The following is a 12,118-nucleotide window of genomic DNA, read 5'->3' as shown; positions in this document are numbered from 1 at the left end:
ATTTTGAAATGTCTTGTGTAGATATTTGTGATGATGATTATCCTAAGTTTACTTTTGTTTATAACATTGAAATGTAATAAAAATAAAATAAAATAAAAAAAAGCCATGCCACTAGACAAAAGCGATCCACCTTGTTGAAACAGATGGGCCCCTGAAACAGATGGTTCAGAACACCCGGAAACCGTAGGGGCCCCGCCACCGCCAGATTGATCAGATCCGCAAACCACGGATGCCTCAGCCATTCCGGAGCAACCAGAATTATCTCTGATGGGTGAAGTTCTATTCTCCTGAGCACCTTGCCGATTAACGGCCACGGTGGGAAGACATACAGAAGAATATGTTTTGGCCAGGGAAGAACCAGAGCATCTACTCCTTCGGCCCCTGCGTCTCTGCAGCGAGCGAAGAAACGTGGAGCCTTGGCATTCTGAAAAGTCACCATCAGATCCATTCTGGGTGTGCCCCAAGTGTCGCAAATGATTCGAAAGGCGCCCCGGCTATCTCCCACTCCCCAGGATTGAGACGGTGCAGACTGAGAAAATCCACGTGAACGTTATCGACGCCGGCTATGTGAGACGCCGCAATGCTGACTAGATGCCGCTCCGCCCAGCTGATGAGCTTCCAACGCCACTGGCCGTCTCTTGGACCCTCCTTGGCGATTAATATAAGCCACCGTGGTAACATTGTCCGATAACACCCGGACCTACTTTCCCTGAAGCATTGGAAGAAAGGCCAAGAGAGCCAAGCGGACCGCCCTGGTCTCCAGGCGATTGATGGACCACCGAGATTCCTCCCAGGACCACTGGCCCTGCACGGACTTCCTCCAACAGACTGCTCCCCAGTCGGAAAGACTGGCATCCGTGGTGACCACTGTCCACTCGGGCACCACCAAAGGAACTCAGTGGCTTAAGTTGTCCGAGAGCAGCCACCAATCAAGACTGGACCTCGCCTAGTCCGAAAGCGGTAGAGGAAGATGAAATTGTTCCGAAACTGGACTCCACCGGGAAAGTAACGTAGACTGTAAGGGACGCATGTGAGCAAATGACCATGGGACCAATTCTAGTGTAGACGTCATTGAACCAAGGACCCATAGATAATCCCAAACCCGGGGGAGACGTTTGGACAACAATACTCAAATCTGGCCCTGCAGCTTGAGAATGTGCTCCGCAGTGAGGAACACTCTGCCTTGTCGGGTATCGAACCACGCCCCTAGAAACTCCAAGGTTTGAGAAGGCACCAGATGACTCTTGGAAAAATTGACCACCCACCCGAGGGCTTGCAATAGTTGAACCACCCAGTGGACTGCCGCGAGGCAGAGAGACTCTGACTTCGCTTGAATCGGCCAGTCATCAAGATAGGGATGTACCAACTGGTCTTCCCTCCACAACTGAGCTGCTACTACCACCATGATCTTGGTGAAGGTTCTGGGAGCGGTAGCAAGGCCGAATGGCAGAGCTCAAAACTGGTAATGCTGTCCCAGAATGGCGAACCTGAGGAACCGTTGATGGTAGTCGCGAACTCCGATGTGAAAGTACGCTTCCATCAGATCTAGCGACGCTAAGAACTCCCCGCTTCGTACCAAAGCAATGATGGACTGCAAGGTCTCCATGAGGAAGCGAGGTATGCGAAGACATTTGCTGACCCGCTTTAAATCGAGAACGGGCCGAAAAGTTCCTTCTTTCTTCGGCACCACAAAGTAAATGGATTAGCGGCCCTTCCTTAGCTCCTCGGAACAGGTGTAATGGCGCCAAAATCCAGAAGATGGAGCAAAGTCTGCCGTACCGCTCGCCGCTTTGTGTCGTACCTGCACGGGGAGACTAGATAACGATGCCATGGTCTCCATGCAAAATCTAAAGTGTAACCTTGTCTTATCAAGGAAAGGACTCACTGGTCCGATGTTATTTTGGTCCATTCTTCGTAAAACAGACACAGTCTGCCCCCTACCATCAGAATCGAAGAATGGACCGGCCACACATCATTGTGGAGCCTTACCCCTCTGTGTGGACTGTGCGTTTCCAGGTCTAGAGAATCGACGCCCTCGAAAGGACTGAGCCCAGGACTGCTGTTTGCCAGAACCTTGTCGAAAGGTGGCAGTGGATGAATGTAGAGCTCGAAATCTGTGACTTCCACGAAAATGCAACCTAGAAGAAAACTAACCTCTCGTCCTTGGCCGGTCTTCAGGCAGCCGGTGAACCTTATTCTCTCCCAGAGATTGAATCATGTCCTCAAGTTCTTTACCAAACAGTAATTTACCCTTGAATGGTAAAGAACCCAGCTGAGACTTGGAAGAAATATCAGCCGCCCAGTTTCGTAACCATAACAGCCTCCTCGCTGAGACTGCAGAAACCATAGACCTGCCCGAAGTTCTCAAGAGGTCATAAAGGGCATCAGCACAGTAAGCAATCCTCGCTTCAAGTCGCCCCGCCTGAAGAGCTTCGTCTTCAGTTAACGAGTCGTTGGCCTGAAGCTGTTGAATCCAGCAAAGACTGGCTCTCAAAGCAAAATAGCTACACATTGCAGCTCGGACTCCCAGCACAGAGACTTCAAAAATCTTTTTGAGCTGAAGTTCCAATTTCCTGTCCTGCAAGTCTTTGAGAGCCGCGGATTCCATAACTGGGATAATGGTCTTCTTAGTGACCGCTGCCATGGCCACATCCACCTTGGGTACCTTAAGAAGATCTAAAGCCTCCTCCAGCAAAGGATATAGTTTATCCATTACCTTAGCGACCTTCAGCCCTAAATCCGGAGTGTCCCATTCCTGGAAGAGCAAGTCAGTGGCAGAAAAATGAAAAGGAAAAGACGTAGGAGGGCCCTGCAAGCCCAATAACACCGGGTCAGTGGCCCCCAAACGTGATTCCTCCTGGGCCGCAATGCCCAACTCTCCTAAAACCGAAGGGATAAGAGGACTTAGCTCCTCCCTCCTGAAAAGTCGGACCACCTTCGGGTCATCTCCATCCACAGTATGAGAACTACGCCCATTACCTTGTAGCTGTTGGTCGGCATCCCCTTCAATCCCCCTCGGGGGCTGCGATGGAGGGTCCTCATCCTCCTGGTCTGAAACCCCTGAGGACGAGTCCGCAGCCGTGTTAGGCACCGCGGACCGTAATGGGCGCTTCCCCCCAGGTCTAGTGCTTTCCTGCGACTTGGACCCTTTTCTACGCTTGGGAAGTGGCTCTGACAATAACTCCTTCCCAGCTGATCTCTTTTTATCTGCTCTGTAGGCTTTAAAAGCCTTATGCAATAATAATACAAACTCCGAGGAAAAAGAAGATGCAGAGGATGAATCTGTATCCCTATCATGGGTGTCCTCAGCGGCCTGAGCAGGCATTTGTCTAGAACTGCCCCCCTCAGGGGCCATTTCCTAAGGGGACAGAGGCGGTGGGAGATCCCCCTCCCCCGCCTACGCCGCCGGCCACACTGAAGTACAGGCATCCAAAATAGCACCCGCTCCCGCGCTCTGTAAAAACCCTGAGTCAGAAAAGCAAACTCCCTCGCTGAAAATAAAGCGAAAATAATGGTGAAACGGCCCGATACACTTGAGAGGGAAAGGAGAGTCCAAGACAGCAATAAAATACAGAACTTTTTTTTTTCCCCCAATCAAACTTGACCGGCAGTCTGTGGGTCCTTGCCTTCTGGGGTTAGCGAGCCGGGCTCCCCATTTTCACTCCCAGCGCTGCAACACCAAAGGCACATGGTTCTCAACCCCGAGCCGCAGCAGCCTCAGTAACCAGAGGGGATGGTCCCCTCAGGACCTGACAACCTCCTGGGAGGCGGACAAAGGTCTCCTGAGTCCTGTTTTCCTTATATCCTTTTTTTATGTAACCTAACTGACCAAAATTCGGGCTGATGCAGTAAAGTGTGCTCAGGCTGAGCACACTGTTAGTCCCCGTTTGGCCACTCGTTCTCGACGTGCTATTTTTACCCCTTATACAGTAAGGGGTAATAGCGCGTGGAAAATGTGCGGCTAACTCCCCCCGAAACTAACAGCGCCCGCAACATGCAAATGCATGTTGATGGGCCTATTAGTCATTCCCGCACGATACACAAATTAAAATGTGCAGCAAAGCCGCACATTTTAATTTCGGCCAGCACTGGGAAAGTGTACAGAAAAGTAGCGATATTAAGTCGGAGGCCCCAAAAATAAAAAATTTTAAAATTAAAAAAAAAATAAATTAAAAATCCCCCCTCGGGTTGGAAGACAGACACTCAATTTTGCCGGTGTCAGTTTTCCGAACCCTTGGCTGTCAGCAGGTTTGAGAACCGACGCCAGTAAATTGAGCGTCGGCTGTCAAAAAGGAGGCGCGAGGGATACGCTAGTGTCCCTAGCACCTCCTTTTACAGCGGGCCCTAATTTGCATAAGGGCCAATACTGAATCGCACACCCAGGACACTGGCCTGTGCGCACGTCGGGAGAGCGGGCACTCACAGGCTCTCTCACGACTTTTACTGTATTGGCCCAATTAATATTTACCTTAAAAAACAATCTAGGTAATCAGGCCAGACTGTAGGTTTTGCACCTCCTTCATCTGCTGGAGAAAGAGAAATACTGACGGACTGTAGGTGGCACCCTAGGATATAGGGCAGACTCGGTCAAAACTTCTCTGTCTCCATCTGGTGGCAGTGAAGCAAAACCCAGGAGTCTGGACTGATCCGGGTACCTACAGGGAACGTGTATTAAATCACGCCTCATTTCGCATCAGCTCTGCTGCGAAGAGGACAATATAGTTACGCACATACCCTTCTACATTAACTTACATAAAAATTCAACAGAAAAATAAAGTATGACAAAAAAATTCAATACCACACCCCTCCCGCTCGGCTTCAGGGAGACCTCCAGACCCTCGCTAAACCCCTTCCCCAGTCTGACAATGTCCACACATCCTCACAGCGGTCCCCGCCGCAAACCAGAGAGTGACCGCAGGTCTTCACAGGGTCCCTCAGCCAGAGAACGACCCCGGCCCTCACCGCGCTCGAAACAGGCCATTCTTCCCTCAGCAATGCTGGCGGTTGCTAAGACTAATATTTATGTTATTGTTTCTTCCTCTGCCTACCCACCGTTCCAGGTCGCGCTACAACCCCACAGTGAAACATTTCAAAGACAACAACAATAAACCTAAAACCCCAACCTTACCGAACCCCGCTCTTCCACGGAGGAGTCCGAGCGATGCGGCGCATGTACAAGCGTCCTGTGTCACTGACGTCAACACGCTCGTGCGCGACGCCCGTCCGCCCTTCGTTCGTCACGTCCGTGGGTGCCGACATCGGCTGAGTTGAGTTTGTCTCCTAGACCTAGTCGAAACGGTACGGCGGAGTGGGGGATTTGCCCGCTCTCCCCCCGATCCCTCAGCGGTAGGTACCGAATTTGAGCCTTGCGGTCACTTGTCTTCTCGCTTGTTGCGAGCCTGGGAGGGACACGAACAGAACAGATGTTTTTTTTTCATCTGCGACCCCTGACTAGGCCGGAAATCAGTTCTTGACAGCGGGCGCTCCTGCTGTGTGCTCTGAGGATCAGAACAGTTCAGCGCCAGACTTGGTCTTCAGGATGTCCTTGATAAATATGCAGCATATTTGCATGCTTTTGTCCAAGAGACGGGGTAATTTGCATATGTTGAGGGGGCCTCCGGCAATAGACTGTTCACGTGTGCATTGCATGCTGTAGGTTAGTAGTGTTCCACGGTGACTTAGCAGTGTCTGTAGGGAAGTTGTTCCGCAGTCTGGCAGGTGTTGCCCATGCTCCGGGAACTGCTGTTTGGGCTTGTGCACTCCGGCACCCCCCGCCCAGTCATTACTGCGGGAACTATTGCATCAGAATTAGCTCCTAACTTGTATCATGAAAATTAGGCAAGAATAGAAGATTCAGTGAGATGTGATCCAAGAGCCCAAAAGGCTCTTGGATCACATCTCAAGAGCCCAAAAGGCAACATGAGCAATTTTCAGCACCAACTTTTTCATATCATCTTTAATCTTAATTGATTTATATTCCAACTTTCAGATACTTTCAAAGCGGAATAAATTCAGTACTGTAGGTATTTAGTTTTCACGATTCATGCCAAACTGATTCTGGGGGTCATTGATGTACATGACTCATGTAAGAACATAAGTTGCCATACTGGGTCAGACTCGAGGGCCCATCAAGCCTAGCATCCTGTTTCCAACAGTGGCCAATCCAGGTCACACGTATCTGGTAAGTATCCATGTTACTAATGCCGGTAACTGGACTTTTACAGGAACTTATCCAAGCCGTTTTTAAACCCAGCTACACTAACTGCCTTAACAATGTTGGGCAGTGAATTCCAGAGCTTACTTGTACATTGAGTGAAAAAGAATTTCCTAGCATATAGCTAGATGGATTCAGGACCCATGGATTTATGCTCCCCTGCCAGCAGATGGAGTCGGATTCAGGTTTCAGAGCTAAGGTCACCCTAGATACACCCCTGTAGTGACCTCAGCCCTTTAGTATTTCTCCATCTCCAACAGATGCGGGCACGATTTCCCTATGGGGATCACTGTACCTTTTGGAAGAAGAAATTCTACTTTTAAATTGGAGAAAAGATTGAGCCCCACTCTCCTACGGTGATACCTGCAGGTCCCTTCCCCAGCTGAGAATTCCTGAGGTCATTTCCGAGATCCCTCAGAGGTGTGCCTTGGTCTGGCAGCTGGTTCCCAGTGTGGAATTTGCTGCTGATGCAGCTGAAAGACAGCAGGTGCAGGAAGCCAAGCATGGCGATGACAGTCAAAGCCCTCTCCCCCCGCAGACGGAGACTGTTTCTGTACTCAGCCAGTAAACGCTGAGCTTAGGTAAGTTTAAAAAAAAAAAAGAGGATTTCCTCCCGATTCAGAGACTGAGGGGTTTCAATAAGATTTCCTCTGATCTCCTTGCTCGGTGTGCCGTACCAGCATTGTTCCCGATCCTGTTGGGGTAAGGGGAAGTGAGCTTCCAAGTGGGTTGAACGGTCCCCCGGAGAGCTAGGCCCTGCGTTAGGCTTGGTCGGCACATGGCATGGTGGTGCTATCTTGCGCACGTTTTTGTGCTTGTATTACCCAACATAGAGCTTCGGTACACTCAGTGCGTGTTGGCTTTGCCCAGGTACTGTGTGCATAACGTCACATGCATATATATGCTCACAACTTATTCCCTGTACGTACCCGGATCATTCCAGACTCCTGGGTTTTGCCTCCCCTCCAGCAGATGCAGAATACAAGTAAAGCCGGGTGCATGGGCTGTGCATGCGCCTTGCTGCGGCCTGCATAGACGCCCGAAATCTGAGCGCATAAAATTTTAAATGTGAGCCATCTGAATACAGTTACTGTTGCCAATGGCTCCAGCAGCAAAGAATCAAAAACTCAAAAAACAGCCCCAACTGCACAGTATTCTGAGGTAACGATACAAAACTATCAACCACACCACAGTGTTCCTTAAATATCATTAATTCAGCAATTTGTGTAGGACCTGCATAGGCACAACTTTTCAAACAACATCCAAGTTGTCTGACCTGGTCCGCTTTTATTTAATAATGCATATTATTTATGCTCATTTATAACTCATTTTTTAGTTTTTTTAGTTTCCTTTTCTTTGCACACAGTCCCGTGAAGATCCCTAACTCGGGTCACCATATAAAACAAAAGTTTCCAAAAAGTAATAACAAGAGCTGTTTTCACTTATCTTTTTAGCTAGAGTCCACTTTTGCTCACAACCCCGACATGGCCATGTTTCGGTGAAAAATCTGCTTCAGGGGGTTCCACATCAACTTTCAAAATTGCTCTCAGCCTTCTATTTCCATTAATATTTCCTTATATGTCCCGACCAAGTTCTGCTTCCGTTTGTACTTCCTTCATCGGAAGCAACAGCAAAGAAACATAAGCACCTTTCTTTCTGCGCTGCTTGTCATATTAGGGCTGCACAGCCTGACCTGGATTCTTGCTTATGTCAGTATTGTGAGGAAGCCCAGGGAGAGTTAGCCTCCCCGGACTTTGCTAAGCCCAGCTCCTCCCATTCAGAGGATGGGTTAGCCACAGCCTTAACTGGAAGTACCTCAGATCTGAGTAACCCCTGGACTGGGTCATCCCTGGGAGAGGGAAATTTAGTGGCACCTACCCCAGTACCGCCTGGGCTAGGCATGGACCCGAAAGCCTTCTCTTGGGTGGTATTATTACAAGGCCTTCAACCCTTTGTACAGGCACAATCTGCTACCTTATTTGCCCATGTCCGGATGGAACCTCAGCCGGTAAGCCCTTCCTTTCCCAGTCCTATTGGCAGACCTCGAGGCATGCCTCGACTAACCAAGGGTATCCCTGGCAGGGACCCAGACTGCATGGACAAATAAAAGGATACAGATTCCTTGGAAGATGGGGAAATCCCCCTTAGTTTAGAATCATATTGGACCATGTTACATTTTTTCTATAGAGACGAATTGCCAGCCCTGGTTTCCCAGACCCCGAAGGTTCTGGGAGTTCCTGGGGCGGACTCTGACGGAACCAAAGAAGAATCCCATTCCGATTTCCCTGCGGGAAGCCTCTTGCTACTTTCCAGTACTGGAAGCCATCCAGGAGTTGATTGACCTGGAATGGGATGCTCCAGAAGCAAGTTTTAAAGGTGGACGAGCGCTAGAAGCACTTTACCCACTGGATCCAGCAGCAAGAGAACGTTTGCATTTTCCTAAAGTGGATGCGCTGGTCTGTTCCGTCTCTAAGTGAACAACTATCCCAGTGGAGGGTGGAGCAGTCTTAAAGGATGCGCATCATAGGTGGATGGAGTCCATTCTTAAACAGGCCTTTGACGCAATAGCAATGACCTTACAGATTGCTTCTTGTTGTGCCCTCGTAGCTCGTTCGTGGCTGCTCCTCTCTCGGGAGGTGGATAACTCGGGAGCGAATTCCAGAGTGGTTATGGAACCTGCCACCGCCATTTTAGGTGATGTGGGCTTGAACCTAAACCGTACCTTGGCCACAGGAGTGGCCTCAGTGGTGGCGGCCAGAAGACAGCTATAGCTGCGGAATGGTCAGTAGACGCTACCTCCAAGGCAAATCTCACAAAGATGCCTTTTAAAGGATCACTCCTCTTCTGAAGCGAATTGGAAAATCTGGCCAATAAATTGGGTGAATCTCCAGTACCCCGGCTACCAGAAGATAAGAGAAAACAGTTATAGCACTCCTCACCCATGAGGGGTCGATCCAGAGGCTCCGAATGCTTTTGCCCCTACAGAAACTCGACATTTCAGAGGTCTTGGTCCTTTGGGAGGTCTCAGTCCTTTCAGTTGGCAGCCCAAGAGATGGTCAGGCTCGGGTTCGTCCCGAACCTCCCAGTGAAGTTTTGCCGACCAACCTTCGGAACGAGGAGATAGGGGTTCGACTGTCCCTCTTCTACCAACAGTGGGTTGGGATCACTTAGGACAAATGGGTACTGGAGGTCATACAAGAATGAGATGTGCTGGAATTTCGCAGCACTCCTTGGGACATATTCATGATATCTCCTTGCCACTCCCAGCACAAGAAGCTGGCAGTGAAGACTACCTTTTTTTAAGGCTCCTCAGGACGAGGGCTGTAACCCAGTACCTGCTCTCCAGGAAAATATGGGACATTATTCCATCAATTTCATTGTACCCAAGAAGGAAGGTTCCTTTCGCCTCATCATTTCTGCATGGAAACCCTACGCTCCTTGACAATGGCCATACAATCAGGAGAGTTGTTAACCTCCTTGGACCTATCCGAGGCCTACCTACATATTCCAATCTGGCGAGAACATCAATGTTTCCTACGTTTGCAGTACTGAATCACCATTATCAATTCCGGGCATTGCCCTTTGGCCTGGCCACCACCTCCAGAACATTTTCCAAGATTATGATGGTCGTAGCAGCAGCATTGAGAAAAGAAAAAATCCTGGTGCATCCATACTTGGATGATTGGTTGATCCAGTAAAATACAAGGAAGAGAGTCTCCGGGTGACCAACAGGGTGACCTCCTTGCTTCAGGAACTCGGTTGGATCGTAAACCTGGACAAAAGCAGTCTCAAACCCTCCCAGTCCTTGGAATATCTGGGAGTCCGGTTCAATATCAAGCAGGGTAAGGTCTTCCTTCCGACCGTGCGGATAAGGAAGATTTCCCAAGTGCATCTGTTGATGAACACGCCCGACGGTATGGAGCTATCTCCAAGTTCTCAGTTTGATAGTGGCAACCCTGGAGGTAGTGCCGTGGGCGAGGCCACAAATGCATCCACTTCAACGCTCACTACTGTCATGTTGGAACCCGCAGTCTCAAAATTATTCGATTTGCCTCCACTTACCGATGGGAGTATGCTTTCAGCTCCAGTGGTAGCTACAGGAAGCACATCTGAACAGGGGTGTACCCCTGCTTCTCCAAACTTGCTGGCCTTCACAACAGATGTGAGCCTCTGGAGCTGGGGAGTTCACTGTCAGGAACTGATGGCCCAGGGACGTTGGACCGAGGAAGAGGCCCTCTGGAACATCAACTACCTGGAAACCTGGGCAGTCAGATTGGCATGTCTACAATTCAGCCACAAACTCCAGGGTCAAGCGGTCCGTGTAATGTCAGACAATGAATGACGGTAGCCTACATCTACTGCCAGGATGGAACCAAGAGCCTGCAAGTGTCACAGGAGATAGATCTCCTTATGGAATGGGCAGAAATATATCTACAGATGATCTCAGCCTCCCACATCGCAGGAAAAGACAATGTCAGAGCAGACTTTCTAAGCAGGGAGAGTCTGGATCCAGGAGATTGGGTGTTGTCAACCAAAGCCTTTCAGTTGATAGTAGATCGCTGGGGTTTCCCGTCCATTGACCTGATGACCCCATCTCACAATGCGATGGTTCTCCGATTCTTCAGTTGCAAAAGAGATCAGTGGTCCCTGGGGATCAACAATCTCATTCAGACCTGGTTGGAAGAAGAGTTGCTATATGCCTTCCCTGAGCAGGGTCATTCACAGAATTGAGCTCCACAGGGGATTAGTCCTACTAGTAGCTCCAGATTGGCCCAGGCATCCGTGCTACTTGGACATTCGGAGATTCCCGGTGGAGACACCCCTGTGCCTCCCACCGCACAGGAATCTGCTACAGCAGGGACTGGTTCTTCACAAGGATCCGACTCAATTCTGTTTTACTCTCTGGCCCTGGAGAGGGCTCGCCTGATGAATCGAGGATATTCGGCGGCAGTAATTGTCACCTTACTCAGTACGTGGAAGTTCTATACTTCCCTAGGGTATGTGTGGGTCTGGAGAGTATTTGAGGACTGATGCGAGGATCGCGGTGTTTCACCTCAGACGGTAAAAAAAATCCCACTAATTCTGGAATTTTTGCAGGACGGCTTGAATAAAGGTTTAAGCCTTAACTTCTTGAAGGTCCAGGTAGCAGCTCTCTCCTGTTTCGGGGCAAGGTGAACGGAACCAGCCTGTCGGCTCATCCGCACATGGCCCGTTTTCTGAAAGGGGTGAAGAACCTCCGGCCACCCCTACAGTTGCTGTTTCCCTTGTGGAATCTTAATCTAGTATTGTAGTATTTGGCAGGGCCTTTCTTTCAGCTGCTGCACAGTCTTTCCTTTCATTTATTAATCCTGAAAACAGCGTTCTTGATGGCTATATGCTCGATACATCGCATCTCTGAACTACAGGCATTGTCATGTTGGGAACAGTTCCTCCAGATGACTCCTGGAGCATTACAGCTTTGTACCGTTCCATCCTTCTTGCCCAAGGTAGTCTTGGAGTTTCATTTGAATCATTGCATTTCATTGCCATCCCTAGATAAATACAAGGACGCAGAAGAATACTGCCTTCTCCGCCATTTGAATGGCAGTAGGCTTTTGGTGTTGTATCTGAAAGTTTCAGAACTGTCCCGAAAGACAGAATGGCTTTTTGTCAATCACGGTAGAGGAAGCAGGGTGAACCAGCTTCGCGGGTTACCATAGCTCGCTGGATTAAGGAGGTGATCACAGGACCCTATGTGGAGGCAGGAAAGCCATTACTCCCTTCAGGTTAAAGCTCATTCCACTAGGGCTCAGGCAGTCTCATGGGCAGAAGCTAGACTGCAGTCTCTCATCAACATCTGCTGAGTGGCGACATGATCCTCCTTACAAACCTTCTCCAGGTTCTATTGCCTGGACGTTCAGGCCT

At 49.6% G+C, this 12,118-nt stretch overlaps 2 protein-coding genes across 7 annotated transcripts in view; one reads left to right on the top strand and one right to left on the bottom strand.

The window, feature by feature from the left end:
- STRADA (STE20 related adaptor alpha) overlaps window positions 1–5,270 on the bottom strand; it is an 88,626-nt gene extending 83,356 nt beyond the window's left edge. For 3 of the 5 annotated variants that reach the window (XM_029572173.1, XM_029572174.1, XM_029572175.1), the window contains exon 1: window positions 5,129–5,270. In XM_029572173.1, coding sequence (XP_029428033.1) covers window positions 5,129–5,259 — 131 coding nt within the window. In that variant the 5' untranslated portion in view covers window positions 5,260–5,270. The remainder of the gene's footprint in view (window positions 1–5,128) is intronic. The other 2 variants (XM_029572181.1, XM_029572176.1) reach the window with 2 other exon arrangements.
- Window positions 5,217–12,118, top strand: part of CCDC47 (coiled-coil domain containing 47) — a 93,406-nt gene continuing 86,504 nt past the window's right edge. The window contains exon 1 of one of the 2 annotated variants that reach the window (XM_029572184.1): window positions 5,217–5,346. The gene's annotated coding sequence lies outside the window, so the exon portion shown is untranslated. The remainder of the gene's footprint in view (window positions 5,347–12,118) is intronic. The other variant, XM_029572183.1, reaches the window with a different exon arrangement.

Source organism: Rhinatrema bivittatum, chromosome 12 (assembly GCF_901001135.1).
Source record: "Rhinatrema bivittatum chromosome 12, aRhiBiv1.1, whole genome shotgun sequence".
NCBI classification, from domain to species: domain Eukaryota; kingdom Metazoa; phylum Chordata; class Amphibia; order Gymnophiona; family Rhinatrematidae; genus Rhinatrema; species Rhinatrema bivittatum.
The sequence above is the reverse complement of the archived record's forward strand: the minus strand, read 5'-3'. Positions and strand labels throughout refer to the sequence as shown.